Source organism: Pyxicephalus adspersus, chromosome Z (genome assembly GCF_032062135.1).
Source record: "Pyxicephalus adspersus chromosome Z, UCB_Pads_2.0, whole genome shotgun sequence".
Classification (NCBI taxonomy): Eukaryota; Metazoa; Chordata; class Amphibia; order Anura; family Pyxicephalidae; genus Pyxicephalus; species Pyxicephalus adspersus.
Window position 1 is genome coordinate 67,833,071 of NC_092871.1, and position 18,135 is coordinate 67,851,205.

Genomic DNA, 18,135 nt, shown 5'->3' on the forward strand with positions numbered 1-18,135 from the left:
CTCCCCCTTGTTGTGTGACGAGCAGACTGAGGATCTGTCATTGCGAATTTCAGAGCAGGAGGCAGACTTTGAGACCCTTAGAGAGTGTGGTCAGCAGTTGCTGGGTAAAGGTTCTGCATCAGTAGCTGTATTAGCAGATGTTGGCTTAGATGAAAAAGAGGATGATGATGACCGTGATGTCACCTGGGAAGCACCAGTGCATGTGAGGGCTACCAGCAGTTCCAAAAGGATGTAGAGGAAAGGCACCAGCAACAGACTGGGGATGGAAGGGGCTGCAAATCTGCCTCATGTGAGTCTCAAAGAACACACAAATGAGTGAGCACAAGCAGGGGAACGTCAGAGACGATGTGACCGTGGGGGAGATGGAGCAGGAGCAGACGCAGGGCACCCAGCAGACCCAGAGGCAGGCAAAGAGAAAGAACAGCAGAGTGGTTGCATGCACCTGAAAGATAATGACGCACGCTTAGCAATCTGCATCCTGTGCCACAGGCCGATTCGCAGAGGACAAGCCAGATCACATTTGGGTACAACATCCCTGCTTTCCCACATGCGCAAGAACCACAAACCAAAGTAGGAGCAGTACTTGCGGTCCCTTGAAGGAGGTGCAACCACGTCATCGTCTCTTCTTCCACCTCCATTGTCTCCTTCGACACCTCTAACTGTCATTGCTACTACGTCTCATAAGGTTGGTGACAGCCAGACTTCAAGCTGTGAAGAAGTATCAGCTTCTGGCCGCAGGTTTCGTGGCATCAGATGACGTTTGTCCCCAAAAGATGGGTACTCCAGAGACTCCTTCAGCTCCCCTAGCTCCCAGTCTCTTCAGCCCACTGTACCGGAGTTCTGCACAAGGCATCAGGCTATGGGCCCAACCAACAAAAGAGTCATCGAACTAAATTCACGTCTAGCCAAACTATTGGCCTTGCAACTACTGCCTTACAGCATTGTGGACTCTGCTACCTTCCATGACCTAATGGCCTGTGCCGAGTGTCAGTGGAATATACCAACGAGGCATTTCTTCTCCCGCACAGCTGTTCCCAGTTTACATGCACATGTAATGGGTAACCTCTCCTGGGCATTGGCTTTCTCGGTGTCTAGTCAAATCCATGTCACCATGGACAGCTGGACAACCAGACGCTACTGGGACGCTACCAGACGCAGTGGGATGCTACTTGTCCTTCACTGCTCACTGGGTGGCCTTGCATAGCTCAGTGGGCGGTAGTCTGCAAGAGGCATTGCAGCACCTGGTACCCCTGCCGAGGGGTGTGGTGGGAAAGCATAGGCCACACCAGTCCTCTCCCTCTTCTTCCTTCTTTATTCTGTCTACCGGCAAAGCCTCTCTTTTCGATACCCCTCCTAAAAGGCCAGCAGCAGAGCACACTGTGGTTAGGCGGGCACACCACTACGGCTCCCACAAGCACACAGGTTGTCATGCAGTGCTGAAACTGGTGTCCTTGGGGGAGAAAAGTCACACCACCAGAGAACTCTTGTCCACTTTGCACAGAGAGGTTGAGGCTTGGCTGACGTCCTCCCGGCTCACAACAGGCAAAGTAGTGTGCCACAATGGGGCCAACCTTGTGGCCGCACTGCGCATGAGCTTCATAACACATGAGCCCTGCTTTGCGCACGTACTGAACCTGGGGGTGCAGAAGTTCCTTCGCACATACCCAGGACTGCAGGACAGGCTCATTCTATCCGCAGCCATGTACGCCCATTCCCTTACTGCTGTTGCGGTGCTTAGCAAGATCCAATGCCAACAGAGGCTTCCACCGCATAGACTGATTTGTGACACTGTGACTAGATGGAACTCTACCCTGCACATGCTCCACTGTCTGTGTAGGCCAAGGCAGGGGTGATTTTCTGGATGGCTGGCGAAACCTGATGCGGCCACCTCAAACAAGGAAAGTGCAGGGGCATAACCATCGAGAACGGATGAAGCGCATGGTGCACGATTACATTGGCTTTTTTATGGCTGTTGGTGGTGTTGACGTCAACAGTTATGGGGAGGATGCCTGTCATGACAGTAGAGACGCCATTAATTTTTGGGTCAACAGGCTTGAAATCTGCCCGCAGTTGGCACAGTATTCCATCAAGATTCTTTCCTGCCCGGCATCCAGTGTTCTGTCCAAAAGAACCTTCAGTGTAGCTGGCAGAGTGGTAACAGACAACCAATCAGAACTGTCGCCGAAAAATGTCAATCACTTCACCTTTTTAATAATGACCTAAAGGTGGGTTACTAGCAACTATCATGTCCCCACTGCAGATGTCAGCAAACATCCTGTCAGCTGAGCCTGCCTCTGTTGAATTTTTTTCCGCTAGTAATCACAAACGTCCAGGGGTGGCATTCTTCGCCAGTGTCATGCCTGCCATTGTGCCAGCTAGCACTTTACTTTACATTTCTGCTACTTCCGAAAGGCCAACAATCTGCAGATGAAAACCCCCAGTACTGCCACACTGATAGGCACCATTGCCTTTGCCTAGTTTTTCACCTAAGTATTGTAAGATTGAGGCAGCATTCATGTCATCCACTTGATGACATGACATCCACATGATGCAAACTAGCAATATCATCTACCTTCCTAACGCTTCTGGCACCACAGACCACAGCAACAGTGATAGTGCACAAAACACCTTGGTCTGGCCCTTAATCACAAATTTCTAATATTCACATTACACACTTCGGGTTGGCATTGACGATGCACTACACCCAGCTCTAGATGCCAGTTACCAATGTCGTCCATGCTCCGTCTCAGAGCCCACCACCTCCTCCTCGTACTGTTGCTGCTGCCGCCTGTCAGTACTCCATTCACAAAAATTGTATTACACACTTCTGGGTGTCATTGACGATGCACTACACCCAGCTCTGGATGTCAGTTACCAATGCGCTCCACGCTCTGTCTCAGGGCCCACCTCCTCCTCCTGATGCTGTTGCTGCTGCCACCTGCCAGTACTCCATTCATAAAAATGGTATTACACACTTCTGGGTGTCATTGACAATGCACTACACCCAGCTCTAGATGCCAGTTTCCAATGCTGTCCACGCTCTGTCTCAGTGCCCACCTCCTCCTCCTGATGCTGTTACTGCTGCCACCTGCCCAGTACCCAGCTCTAGATGCCAGTTAACAATGCCGTCCTTGCTCCATCTCAGGGCCCACTGTCTACTCCTCCTGCTTTTGCTGCTGCCGCCTGCCCAGTACCCAGCTCTAGATTCCAGTTACCAATGCCGTCCACACTCCGTACCAGGGCCCACCGCCTACTCCTCCTGCTGTTGCTGCCGCTTGCCCAGTGACTAGCTCTGGATGCCAGTTACCAATGCTGTCCACACTCCATCTCAGGGCCCACTGCCTCCTCCTCCTGCTGTTGATGCTGCCACCTTTCAGTACTCCATTTACTAAAATTGTACACTTCTGGGTGGCATTGACGATGCACTACACCCAGCTCTTCATGACTCTTAACAATGCAGTCTCCCTGGCGACAACTGACCAGAGGTCACACATTGCTACTGCTCTCACTGACCCACACTCTGTCTCTGGTCCTCCATCTTTTTGCTTAATGTCACCGCACTACTTGTCCACAACTTTGAGTGTCATTCCTAACACATGTCATCCAGGTCATTATGCCAGCTAGCAAATATTATTTTTAATAAACCGGATAGCGTCAACAAATCATGTAAATTCAATAAGCCGGCGTACATTAAATAGCAATGGGTTTTACTGCTGTTTTGAGGGCAGAGACTGTTGCTAGTGGGTTGAGTTCACCCTTTCTGAATTTCCTAATGTTTATGCTGCCTTATGGACACTGTCAATCACACAAAAATCCTTTTTTGTTGCCGCTGTTCTCCTAAATTTGGTGGTTCTAACATGTATAGGGGCTTTGCTATTTATGTTTAAAGCCAGCGGATTGACTTTAATTGAATTTGCGAAATCGATTCGCCGAAATTTCGCAAAACCACCAGAAGTTCGAAGAAATTTCCACGAGACTGTCAGAGGCCTTCTTGCTCATCCCTAAGAACAACATGCATGCTTCATACTGTCTAGGGGGAATACATTTTGGGTAGTCAGAAATGGAAAAGGATCTGGGGGTTCTGGTAGATCATAGACTTAATAACAGCATGCTATGCCAAGCTGCAATATCTAAAGCTAGCAAAGTACATTCTTGTATTAAAAAAGGAATAAACTGCAGAGATGGAGATATAATCCTGCCTACAAAGCCTGGGTCAGACCTCATCTGGAATATGCAGTCCAGTTTTGGGCACCACTTAACAAAAAGGACTTTTTTCAATTGGGGAGAGTGCAGAGAAGGGCAACTAAATTAATAAAAAAAGGAGGAGAGATATGAGGAGAGATTAACTGAACTGAATCTAGTCTCCTTTGAAAAGAGATATTTAAGGGGGGATATGATCACCTTGTATAAACATATAAATGGTTCATATAGAAAACTCTCTTCCCCAATATTCACTTTGAGATCATTACAAAGAACAAGAGGGCATGAAGGAAAAGAAGTTTAAGCTCCGGATAAGGAAGGGATTCTTTACTGTAGTGTCTGTGAAAATGTGGAACCGGCTCCCTCAGGCAGTAGTTTCAGCAACTACTATAGATTGCTTTAGGAAAAGGATGGATGCTTTTCCAGAAACACAGAATATAACTGGGTATTAAGGATTTAAAGTAAAAATAACAGTGACTGTTGATCCAGGGAACATCCGATTGCCTCATGGAATCAGGAAGGATTTTTTTCCCCCTGTTAAAGCAAATTGTATCAGGGTTTTTTGCCTTCCTCTGGACCAACTATGTCTTAAACATATCCCAGATATAAGACTCTTTATTTCCCTAGTGGTTGAACATGAAGGACTTATGTCTTTTTTCAACCTAACCTACTATGTAACTACAAGTCTAACAAGTTTGGTTTAAATGTCTCCATGTGTTTCCTAGTAATCACCAAATATAGCTTTGATATATAGCACAGCGCTGCACAAAGATCAGTGGTGCACTCACATGAGTCTGGGTCATATTTCTAGCAAGTTTGGTTAAAATATGTCGATGCGTTTCCGAGTGATGGCGGAATATAACAAGTTTGGTTGAAATGTCTCCATACATTTCCTAGTGATGACATCCACATATAGCTCTAACATGTAGCACAGCGCTGTACAAAGATGACTATTGCACTCATATGAGTCTCAGTCATATGTATGGCAAGTTTGGTTGAAATGTCTCCATGCGTTGTCGAATGATGGTGGAACATACATACATACATATACACATACATACAGTTTTATATATAAAGATTAGGAATACCTAAAGGAGAAAAATGTTTTAACTTACAAGTATATTGTACAAATTGGAAAACCATATGTCAATGTAATGATACTCAGTACTAAATAATAGTATATGTATTTTTTATCATGCACACCTTTGATTGATGTATATACTTATATTACTTGAGAGGTATTGATCTATGATTTAACCTTGCAAAACACATTTATGGAAAGAGTTATATCTATAATTGATGATTATATACATATATTCTTTTTTTTTTGCCCCTTTAAACTCAGTCTCTTTATTCCCTGAAGAAGCCATGTTGGGTGAAAAACTTTGGGTAAAATAGAGACATTGGAAGTCTTTGAGTATACTATTTTGATTTTTTTTTTTGTAAACCCTTTGTATATTATCAACAGGAATACTATGTCTGGAGAATACACATCTAGTACAATAAATTTCTGTTAAAACATAGATGTTTATTCATTTGACACAGTACCCCACAGACCGTTCATATGTAAGTTAGGGTCAATAGGTTCAAAAAAGCCAATCTGTAAATGGATAGAGAACTGGCTTAAAGACCGCATCCAGAGAGTAGTGGTTAATGATTCATACCCTGAATTGTCTAAGGTTATTAGTGATGTACCCAAGAGTTCAGTGTTGGTACCTTTTTGGTTTAAAATCTTTATAAATGATATAGTTTTGGATGAAAAGTACAATTTCTGTGTTTAAAGATGACAACAAACTAGGTAATGGAATTAAGTTGATACAGGATGTCTAAAATCTCCAAGCAGACACGGCTGCCTAATTGTTCGATTGGGCAGCCAAGTGGCAAATTACATTTATTATTGAGAAATGTAAAGTTAGGCACTTGGGGGCTAACATGCATGCTTCATACTATCTAGGGGGAAAACATTTGTGGGGAGTCAAAAATAGAAAAGGATCGGGGGGTTCTGGTATATCATAGACTTAATAGCATGCAATGCCAAGCAGCAATATCTAAAGCTAGCAAAGTACTTTCTTGTATTAAAAAAGGAATAGACTGCAGAGATGGATACATAATCCTGCCCCTGTACAAAGCATTGGTCCATATGTAGAACTCTCTTCCCAGGGCATTCTTTGCATCTGGAGGAAAAGAAGTTTAAGCTCCAGATAAGGAAGGGATTCTTCACTGTAAGGTCTGTGAAAATGTGGAAAAGGCTTCCTCAGTAAAAAGTTTCAGCAACTTCTTTAGATTGCTTTAAGAAAAAGGTAGATGCTGCAGAATATAACTGGGTATCAAGGCTTTTAAAGTAAAGATATCAGAGACTGTTGATCCAGGGAACATCCAATTGGCTATTGGAATCAGGAATTATTTTTTTCCCCTGTTGTGGCAAAGTGTACCAGGGTTTTTTTTTGCCTTCCTCTGGATCAACTATTTCCTTAGGGTTTAATATCTGAGATGTTTATGTCCATAGTGGTTGAATTTGATGGACTCAACCTGACTTCCTATGAAACTATGCAACTATGTTGTGGGGGACATCTACAAACGTTAATTGTTCCTAAGTGATCGTAAGTAGCATTTTAAATGCCAGAAAAGGCTGTGTTATTTTTCCATTTAGCAAGTGTTAAGGCGATTTCTTGCTGATCCCAGATCAGTTTATCCCTCTCTATCATGACCTCGGTTTTCAATGCGTTGGGAGCAGTGAATAACACACACGCAGCTCAAGCATGTAGTTATATCACTTCTTCTTAAATCTTTATTATCACATTGCAGTTTATATAGTCAGACAACAAGGTGGAAGACACTTAGTAGTTAGAAACTTAATTACCAAATTCGCTGAGGAAGATGTTTCAAGGTAAGAAGCTTCAAGGTAAGGATGGAGCAAATATTGACCTACTGATAAAGAGGATATAACTAGTTTCAACACAACTCAGTTATCTGCAAAATATAGCAAAAAAGACAAAAACAACTTAATTCAAAACTCAGCAAAATTATACACCTTACAGTTCCCTTCCTTTTTCCTTAAACAAAGGATAACTACTTGACTTTATACCTTTGTTCCTTTACATGCAAATAAACAGCCTCAGGTTCTTCAGCGTACATAACTCAAGGAAGCTGAAAAATTCTAGATTTGCATATTGACACTAACAATTTTAGGGAGTCATAGGTTTGACAGTTATTACAAAAGTTATACAGGTTATGAGATAAACGTATATCACTTTCAATAACATCAGTGTCATTATAGATATTGCTAAAGACTCTAAGCAGCATGCTGACTGGAGTGGAGACAGTAATAAAACAAGAAGTTAACATATTTTGAGTACTATGCACATCAGATAAGCAAAAACTACAACTAATATATATTTCTTTGGCAAGACGTTCCCATGGAAATGTTACCATGTTACCCTGGAAATTAGTCCAATCAATATACTCAAGTCTTTGCCGGTGCATAGACAGGATAGAGTATTTCTTTAGGCTATGGCTTGATTTGAGACAAATGAAGGGCAAATCTTGAGAGTGGTAGTGGCAAATTGTTGTAACCCATACAAGACAGAATATGATAATCAGGGCTCCAAAACTGCAGACAAGCAACCGGGCTGGTACTCGTGGATCAAGAAGCATCATCCTGGCGCTGGATCGGCGGTGCCTTTTTCACTCTTGAAGTGTGTATCCAGGTGGGTCCTCCACTGGTCAGCACGGCTGTTCTAGTGATGGCTTGCACGGTGACCGGAAGTTCAAAGGACGGATCCAAGGATTTGTGCTTGTGGAGAGCCTTAACCAACATTATGTCTCCGGGCTTGAATGGTTGCGTCGGTTGATCTGAAGGGAGAGGAAAAGAAAGAACGTAGTTGCTGTTCAATTTTTCAATAAGTTTAGCTTACATATTGGTCTTGGATTTGTTGGAGATCCCTGGGTAATAAAATTAAAGGGTCCTTAGCCCAGGGGGTGGGAAAAGGTCTTCCCATAAAAATTTCAAAAGGTGACAGCTCATTAACTGGGTTGGGTGTCATTCTTATTGCAGCTAGTATGGCTGGTAGTTATTGGTCCTACTTATGGAATGACCCTCCAGTTGCTTTCCTAAGTTTGTCTTTCAGTGACCTATTTGTCCTTTCTACTACTCCAGCACTCTGGGGGTGATATGGGATGTGGACGATCGGGGGTTCTATACCACCTGGTAAGCACTTTGTAATTAGTCTCCTGATAACGATTACTAATAGAGGCTCTATGTCCGTAATATAACATTCACTCTATTTGTTCTTGGGTAAATTTAACTCCAAGGTCTCTCTCCCATTTAGCAATAAAATATGGTGTTGAGGTGTCCTGAGTTGTTATTGTAATTTGTATATTTGAGAAAGAACTCCTCTTAAGGGATCGCCATTGACACATAAACTCTCTAGAGTACCTAGTGGGCGGCCGAAATCCTGCGCTGGAGGCAGTTATCTAAGAAAGTGTTGAAACTGTATTGTCCTCCAGTTATCCAGACATGGAAGGGAGTGGTCTACTTGAAGCTGGTCCGTAGTGGACCAGCGGGAATGATGCAGGAAATGGAAAGCACGATAAACACCGTTCTTAATCCAGATCCTATATACCGGGTCTCTTTAGCTAGTCGGGAACTTGGGGTGTCCTAGGATGGGGGACATAGGGGAGGGGAACACAGTAATGCCTTCCGTGCGGAAATACCTCGCCACCACTCTGAGCGTCTCACCTATCGGGGTGTCGGCGTAGGGCAACCGTGTCCTCAGCTGGGGACCATGCCGCCACACTTAACATTATAGGGGACCGTGCGTCCTCCAAGGTCACCCATCCCTTAAAACATGCATGTCTACACCAGTCGACTAAGCGGGTCAGATGTACCGCCCTGTGGTACAGTATTGGGGAAATCTGTGTGACTTTAGAAGTGAATGGAGTGCCATTGTCTGAGCTTTTTCTTACTGGGTATCCAAATCTGGGGATGATCTCCTTGCATAGTATCTTAGCTACTGTCCTTGCATTCACTTTCCTGACTACAAAAGCTTCTACCCATCTTCTGAATCTGTCTGTAATCACTAACATTATCTGACATCCGTTGGAAGTCTTTGGCATGTGTGTGAAGTCAATTTGTAACTCTTGTAATGGACCCTGTGGAGGTAACAAATGTTCATGTTGTCCTGTTTTCTTCCCTTGCACATTATTTCTGGTACATGTTAGACAGCGAAAAAGTATTTCTTGCGTCTGTTCCTTTAAATTTTGGGCACACCGCAAAACGCTTGTTTATTACTTGTGTTGTGGTTTTAATGCTCTTATGTCCCATACCGTGGATTTGAAAAAACAATGAGGGGTACTGCTATCCTTCCTTTTGACCAGATTCCAAAGGAATCTAACGTCAATCCTTCCTTTTCCCAGAATTCAATGTCCTGTGAGGTAGCAAAGGACTGTAATTGTGTTAGAAGTGTGTTGGTTGAAGTTGAAGCTGGGATGGCGAACAGAAGTGTATCAGGGGAGCTAGTGGTGGGTGTGGTAGACTGAGCAGCGGCTTTGGCATGAAAATCTGCTAGTCTGTTGCCCCTGGCATCGAGGGAATCGGAAGAAGTGGGTGCTTGACATTTAACAATGGCTATTTGTTTGGGGGGGGTGAATTTCAGTGGTACGTGAGTGTGACTCTGGCACTTTATCCTCCAGCCCTTTAAGACCTAAGAGGGCAGTGGATGTTAGGATAACTTTATAACCGGACAACCTTTGTGCTGTTATGTGTTGAGTGGTTAAATTCTTAGGCAAGTGTAGTACATCATGGGATATGTAAAGTATCGTCTCGTGACCCAAAGATAGAAGTAAGACACTTTCTACACGCTGAGCCATTGCACACGCTGCCAGCACACGCAGACAGGCTGGCATGCCTTGCACAGTAACAGGCAGTGTCTTAGAGACATATGCCACAGGCCTCAATTTACCTCCATGCATCTGAGCAAGCACAGCAGCCATGGTTTTACAATACTCTCTTGCATACAATACAAATGGTACATTGAAATTTGGCATTCCCAATGCAGGGGCAGAGGTCAGGGATTCTTTTAACATCAAATATGCTTTAGTCATTTCATCAGACCATTGGATGGTATTAGGAGCACTGGGGTGGTACTGGGACAGAGCTGTGAGTCCCAATACGAGCAGTCAGGGATCCAGTGTCTGCAAAAATTGATCATGCCAAGAAAGCTAAGTAGCTCTTTTTTGTCTGTGGGCAAGGCAGACTGGTAATGGCATGTACACGGCTGGGGGATAGCAGCCAGGATCCTGGGGTTAAAAGCATTCCCAGGAATGTGACCTGTTGCAGACAGAACTGAACCTTTTCTGCGGCACCCTTTTCCAGAAAACACAACAGTGTCCCTCTGACATGCCTCCAGAGAGGGGCTACTGTACATAACAATAAAGTGGAACCATGCTGCGGCTGCCAGTTGGCAAGGACCTGCTAGAGGGCAATTGAAAAAACTGCCGGAGAGTCAAAAAAGCCCTGGGGCAAGCGGCACCAGGTATATTGTTGTCCCTTAAAAATAAAAGCCATAAGGGACCGAGTCTCACACTGTAAAATTGGGTCTCTGGCGGTACTGCTCTATGGATAGTACTAAGATCTGACATGACTGGTGTTAGGGGCGTAACCAGCTCATTGATGGCTCTGAGATTCTATGTAAAGCGGTATGAGCCATCTGGCTTTTTGACAGGATTTACTGGAGTATTGTAAGAAGAGCAGGTTCTCGTAAGTATGCCTTGCTGGCAAAAAGATTGAATCATAGGTGCTAAGGAATCTTCCTTGCCTTTAGTTAAAGGGTACTGCTTTTGGTAGATTGGTGTAATTGGTTTTGTGAGTGCTGTATATGGGGTGCAGTCCAGGAATCCCACGTCATATGGACCGGTGGACCATGTGCTGTCAGAAACTGGAAAATCCAATAAGGGCAGTTGCAAGGTTGTACTGACAATAATCCCTCCCTTTGGGCAACAACCAGTGACATTCCCAGAGATCCCATCAGGTCTCTTCCTAACAGGTTAACTGGACAACTAGGTAATACCTTGAATGAGTGATGTATAATGTATTCACCATGTACTGTACATATGGGAATATGAGGTGTGCGTCTTGTAGGGGTGATGACTCGCCCCATAAAACATAACGTTTTATAGTGTGCTTCAGTTATAAGGGGATAATTATTTACATTTGTTTGCACAGGAGTTGGGATGGATAGGGACATTTTATGTTCTCCGTTTCATTTTTTAAGTGTAATGTAGAGGGGTCAGTGTAATAAGCACACTCGTGCTCTACACTTAACATTATAGTGGGAATCCCTGTTGTCAGGTTTCTAGCACACTTTTATACGTTTTTTTTTTTTTTTTTTTACATGTTTCTTATAGGGGTCTTTAGGTTCTTCGGGGTTATTCCCCTTACCTTGGGAATTTCCCATAGTTGCAGTATAAATTACAGTATAAATATCAGACGGTTGTACACAGTTATTGTTAGTTCAGTTGGTAGCTGCAGTGCTCGCTGACGTCCTGTTCCCAGGACCGCTTACCAAAACGCGGCTTAGGTCATGTTACTGCTTGCCCGAGGCAACCACAGCAGTGAGGATTGACCCAACCTCACCTTGGCAACCAGATTAGAACACAAACTTATCTTATATACAATATTTCTTATATTTCTTTATCATGCAACAAAATTCCTATACTCTATACATCAAAACAGAGGTCATGAGTGTGCACATATTCAATGAAAGATTTCCCAAATCTTCCTATCTAGGGACCCAGTCCTTCTATGAGGGAGTCTACACTGCCACAGTGCTTAGGTTCGTAAGATATCTACAGGGACCCAGGGGAGGGCAGAGGTAGAAAAGAAATTTTCTACTTACCCGATCCTGGTAGGTAGATATCCCACTTCTGACACCAAACTGTTAAGGCAATTTCTTGCCAATCCCAGATTAGTTTATCCCTCTCTATCATGACCTTTGTTTTCAACGTGTTGGGAGCAGTGAATAACACACAAGCAGCTCAAGCATGTAGTTATATCACTTCTTCTCAAATCTTTATTATCACATTGCAGTTTATATAGTCAGACAACAAGGTGGAAGACACTTAGTAGTTAGTCAATAACAAGAAACTTAATTACCAACTTCACTGAGCAAGATGTTTCAAGGTAAAAAGCTTCAAGGTAAGGATGGAACAAATATTGACCTACTGATAAAGAGGATATAACTAGTTTCGACACAACTCAATTATCTGCAAAATATAGCAAAAAACAACTTAAATTCAAAACTCAGCATAATTATACTCCTTACAGCAAGCAATTCATAAAAAAATGCTTATAAAAGCCTGCAGCAAAAGCTCATAAATGCCTGCACAATAAGGCAGTTCAGTGCAAGTATATGGAGGCATATCGAAGCAAAACATGTCTAGCTGTGCAGAGTAAGCTTCCAGGAGCATTTAATAGCTAGTTTGTTCAAAAGCAGGTCTGAACATACCCCAAGGCACTGCTTCCTGTAAATGCTAGTTTCAGTATATCTGGAGTAAGATTTGATGATTACTGTACTGCTCACAACTTTCCTAACTGGATGCTCTGACATCAAAAAACAAAGCCCTGTCTCTGGCTGCCTTCCCACAAAGTTTGTTTCAGATGAAGCCATGGCAAGTCAGTAATGAAAAAAGGCTGTTGACTAGTCCTCTGCCCACTTTCTAATTTTCCCAGGCACAGATTCCAGGGTTTAATTCCTCTTTTTCCTTAGGGCTTCTCCTAATGGACTTTGTGCTTGTATCTGTTTGATATGCTTTTGGGATTAATTGAAATTTACTGACTTGTTTACCTGAGCTTTCTTCATGTAGGTTTTAAATAGCAACAGATTCATAGGGAACAGAAAATATTATGTGGTAATCTCTGCTATGTTAGCTGTAAAAATAATCATGTTCCAATTTTGTAAAATTGTAGCTTTTTATAAACCAACATTCATTGTGGTATATTCCCAATATGTGATACCTGGTGCTTGACCCATTTAGGTCTACTAGTAATTGACTCAATAAAGCAGCTCTTGACAAAATTCTAAAATAAACCAGGGCTTCAGTATTCACTTTGGAAGGCCCTCCAAATAAATAGGCAACAGCTGTTTTACATTTAGGACTTCTCCCCTTCTACAGCTTTCACCTGATATATTTTCTCAATTCCTGTAGGTGTACAAGTCTCGGAAAATGGGCCGCATCCTTGCAGTAGACCGCTTGTGCATTGGTGTCCAACCAGGAGAGTGTTTTGGGCTTCTTGGAGTAAATGGAGCTGGAAAGACCACCACATTCAAGATGCTTACAGGGGATGAGAGTACCACAGGAGGAGAAGCTTTTATCAATGCACACAGGTGCAAACAAAGACTTATCTCCTAAAGTGTAAAAAATGTAATAAAGCAGGAGCCTATTTCTAGACAAAAATAAAAAATGTGAATCGATTAATGTATTCTTCCCAAGCTAGAGTGTCATGCATGTTTTTATATTTATGCACGTACGGTTTTGTCTTTCTTTTAAATGTCCATCTTTAACTCATAAATGCCACTTATTTTTTTAAGCATCTTGAAAGAGCTCCTTCAGGTTCAGCAAAGTATTGGTTACTGTCCCCAGTTTGATGCATTGTTTGATGAACTAACAGCCCAGGAACACCTTGAGCTATACACCCGTTTGAGGGGGATTCCCTGGAAAGATGAAGAAAGGGTGAGTTATATTTAAAAAGTTAGTCTACCAAAGAAAATTTAGTTATTAGTGGAATTTGCTGTGTTGAGTCACCTGTTGGCTTTTTTGGACTTTACGATCAAGGTCTCACCTCCACTGAACATTGTTTATCACTGGAGCCTGTGGATTCAAATCCTTTAAAACACTTAGCTCACTCCAATATTATCCAATAGAAAGATGAGTGTGTCATCCCCTCCAATTTAATGCCATATATCATAAAAGAGTTTCCTCATCATATTAAGTTGGAGGGACAGCAGGTAGGGGGCCCTATTGTAATCCCAATTGTGCAGACCTGAGAGTTAGGATACAAAGAATCAAAATAAATAATTATTTGATTTAGGTTGTGCCAGCTTCCAGGTTTTTATCTAGTACAACCTGGAGGCTAACACTTTCAGTAGCAGTGATGATCTTGGGTGGGCACACCATGGTTTTTATGGCTGAGGTGTGCTCTGACCCAGAACAACCCCATTTCCAAAAACTGCAGTTTTTGTTGTGGGCCTATCATAAGTAACAACTATTAAAACAAGTTTCCTTCAACCCTATGTCATCAATCAAAAGTATATATTAGATAATTAAGATACCCATACTGTGTACCATGTGTTTGTCTCTTTTAGCAAGTGTGTATCTATTCCAGAACAGGCAAGGGTGTGGTTAAATGGCGGCAGGCACTTCTAAAAGTGAGGAGAAAAGTAGCAATCACTTGTTAGAAGGGGTGGCAATGGAAGTTCTTTTAGTGTATCTAGTTTAGGAGAGGCACTGTGCAGTTACAATAGTGGAGGCAGTGGGGAGGACTTGAAGGTTTCTGACTGAGTGAAGATGGTAGTGGGTACATTATTGGTGCATTAGTTTGATCAGGGTAATAGGGTTGAGCATGCACAGGCATATTAGTGAGAAACTGATACACGATAGTGGAGTGCAGGTATTGTAAGTGTATGATGGCTGCTGAGAAAAGGTAGGGGGATGTAGCGCAGTGGTTGTTTAGAGAAGACGGTTTGTCAGCATGGTGGTGGGTGTTGGGAGAATCTAGTGTGATGGCATAGCGTGGGATGAGGGGAGTGCCAACCTGCTGTGAGAGTGGGAGGCTGTTTAATTAGTGGCTGTTGACAAAGATTTCTGACATAGGAATGTTCACTGGTGCAGAGAGAGCTGAGGAAAGGGAGTGTGCAGTCATGGTAGATGCAAGGGGTTGTGCAGGTACACTGGTTGGTAAGATGAATATGCAGGGGGTTGAAAGAACGCAGCAACAAACCAATATGGATTCCACATAATGAAATTTAAGTGATTCAGGTAAATCTTAACACATTTTTTAAAGTAAAAATGATACAGTGATGATGTTTTTTTGTCAGGTCGTGAAGTGGGCACTGGAGAAGCTGGAACTTACTCAATATGCTGACAAGCCAGCAGGAACATACAGTGGGGGAAACAAGAGGAAACTGTCCACTGCCATTGCCCTCATTGGCTACCCATCCTTCATATTTTTGGTAGGATGCAGAACTTAAAATGAACCTGCAAACCAGTTTAAACGTTTTAAGTAGAAGTTCTACTCAATTTTACATGTACTATTCACATCAGCTAATTATTACCTGTAATAATCAATAAAAGACACTTTTAGCCCTCTCTGATTTAATTTAATATTGTTACTGTTAATTTAATAATGGTAAATGTTACTAGGGCTTGACATTCCCTGACTTATTCGCCAAGCTCTGCCATTGAGAGTACCTGTATTGGATACTAGGGCAGTTTCATTGGTAACATCGCTCTATCTCTTCAATATTTTGTTGTTGTGTCATCTGTTGTTTACTATTACAGGATGAACCCACAACAGGAATGGATCCCAAGGCTCGTCGATTCCTTTGGAACCTAATTCTGGACATTATCAAGACTGGGCGCTCCCTGGTACTAACATCACACAGGTATTCTAGTGACTTTTCTCAGTGCTTCCTGATATAGCTTTTAAATCAACATTTTTCTCTTGGCAGCATCTACAGAAACATCTGCCAATATGAACTATTAAACTAATAAAACAACTCACTAGTATTAAATTAGTACAAAAAATGACTACAGAGACCCAAATACCCCCCATTTGATACCATTTGACCTCTCACACAGCATAGAGTAAGGCTAGGTACACACAGGCAGCAATTGTCGTATTGTGCACAATTCTGTACATGCTGAAATGATAAGATTGTTCAAATATAATCCACCAATAATGTACGCACACTAGATACAATCGTTTGAATGATGCAGGAAGTGACATGTACAGGAGAAAGTGTATCACAGAACAATCCACGATCACTGAGCGATCGTACAGACAATAGATAGCAAACAATCATCGCCCAATCAGACCTGCTTTTCGTTTCCAGCGACATTCCTCGTTCGTCGTTGTCATTGACCAGTCATTGTGCACTTTTTTTGTTAATGATTATCGACTGATCGGTCGTTAATCATTCGTTTACAACAATTATTGCACGTGTGTATGTACGTTAAGCCCATTTGTCAATCACAGCCTAAGCCCATTTGGTGATATCAACTCAGCATAACTGCAGGGGAGTGCACTAGGGAAGGTGGCAATTAACAGAACCTCCTATTTTCCCTTTATATGGAAATACCAGGTTCACTTTAAAAAAATGTTTAAAAATAGGAAAGTAGCAATAAAAATCATTCACAGAATGACTTGGTTAACTATCTGCAATTACTATATTACATTTGTTGGAGAAAACAAAAAGAGGATTAAACTCCTAAACAGCATTGCCTTGACCATGGATTGGGCAAAATTAGCATTTAAATGTGAATTGGGGCTGTTTACAGCAAACACAAGATAATTACCAGGTTTTTTCTCTCCAGCATGGAAGAATGTGAAGCTCTATGCACTCGGCTGGCTATAATGGTCAATGGGCGACTCAAATGTCTTGGTAGCATCCAGCACCTAAAAAACCGGTAAGAACACAAATAGACAAAGACCTGAAAAGTAACACCATTTCTGTAAAAGGTAGAAATCATTGTACTTTTTATATTTATTTTTGAATTTAGCAGACATTGCTGAGAATCTGAAACTAATACATGCAATCCAGTCACTTCCTGAATGCATAGTTAGGGGGTCTGTCTGCCTTAATCACATGAATAATCCAGTATTGTAGCAAGAGAAAATCATAGCAATAAGACAGTCAAATTAGCAGGAAATTATATTTCTAGGCCCAGTCTGAACACAAACCTAGCATAGAAGAACCCTGGATTTGCCCTAATTATTAAAGCAACAATTGCAGGTATGACAGTTTTTTTTTTCTTTTTTTGGAGTTTTCTTTTAAAAATGCCTATGTTATTGTCAATGCTGCAGGTTTGGTGATGGTTACATGATAACTGTAAGAACAAAATCTAGTGTGAACGTCAAGGAAGTTGTACGTTTTTTCAACAGGAACTTTCCAGAAGCTGTTCTCAAAGTAAGTGTGAACAATACTCTCTGTCTCCAAAAGCTCCAGCAGAGTGCAGTAACTGATCCAATGCTTGCTTTTTTAACCTTCAATAAAAAGTAAAACCAGGATTCTGTTTCTTTTTAAAGTGAACCTGTACTTTTTTTTTTCCCTGCAAAGGAATAATTTTACTTTCTTCCATTTCTCCAAAGAATGCAAATAGTCCCATTTCTCAATAGTTGTAAATAGGCACACTCATAAAAGGATTATAAAGAAGAACAATACCATAGCATACAGTATGTCAAGAGCTAAACAGCCCTCATTTATTGTAGAGTCACTGCAAATCAAATCATTAATGGATCATGAAAGATTGCTCCCAGTGACATATATTTTACATCAGAACATAGCTTATGAGGAGGGACAGAGAGATTGTAAGATGAAAGGTAGAATGAAGAGTGTTTTCTTTGGCCTGTGCCAATAATTACCCCTTTAGGAAATTAGTCGTAACAGATACAGTCCTGTTAAAATATAATAATAGGTACACCCAATGGAAATGATTGACTATTTGAACAAAAACACAAAACATTTGATACTTATTTAACCACCTAAGCGTTACACTGAGGTCTAGATTTCTGTACCAAAAGTGATCCACTGTTTTCCATGAAATTTTTTTTTAAATTGTAGACCTGTAACTTACAGAAATATGTCCGAACAAGGGTTCTAATAGATAATATGAATATAAAAAAATGTTTGAAACACACAATCATGTAAAAAAAAAAAA

The 18,135-nt window shown here is 41.9% G+C and overlaps 1 protein-coding gene and 1 long non-coding RNA gene across 6 annotated transcripts in view; one reads left to right on the plus strand and one right to left on the minus strand.

Annotated features, from left to right (window-relative positions):
- The window catches only part of ABCA2 (ATP binding cassette subfamily A member 2), a 175,438-nt gene that overhangs the window by 143,106 nt on the left and 14,197 nt on the right, over window positions 1-18,135 (plus strand). For all 5 annotated transcript variants that reach the window (XM_072431419.1, XM_072431420.1, XM_072431422.1 and 2 more), the window contains 6 exons: window positions 13,405-13,583; window positions 13,788-13,929; window positions 15,294-15,428; window positions 15,757-15,860; window positions 16,792-16,884; window positions 17,282-17,384. In XM_072431419.1, coding sequence (XP_072287520.1) covers window positions 13,405-13,583; window positions 13,788-13,929; window positions 15,294-15,428; window positions 15,757-15,860; window positions 16,792-16,884; window positions 17,282-17,384 — 756 coding nt within the window. The remainder of the gene's footprint in view (window positions 1-13,404; window positions 13,584-13,787; window positions 13,930-15,293; window positions 15,429-15,756; window positions 15,861-16,791; window positions 16,885-17,281; window positions 17,385-18,135) is intronic.
- LOC140344334 (uncharacterized) lies at window positions 6,961-16,911 on the minus strand. The gene is made up of 2 exons (XR_011923553.1): window positions 16,774-16,911; window positions 6,961-8,052 (listed from the first exon to the last, which is right to left on the minus strand). It is a non-coding gene; the product is annotated as an uncharacterized lncRNA (long non-coding RNA).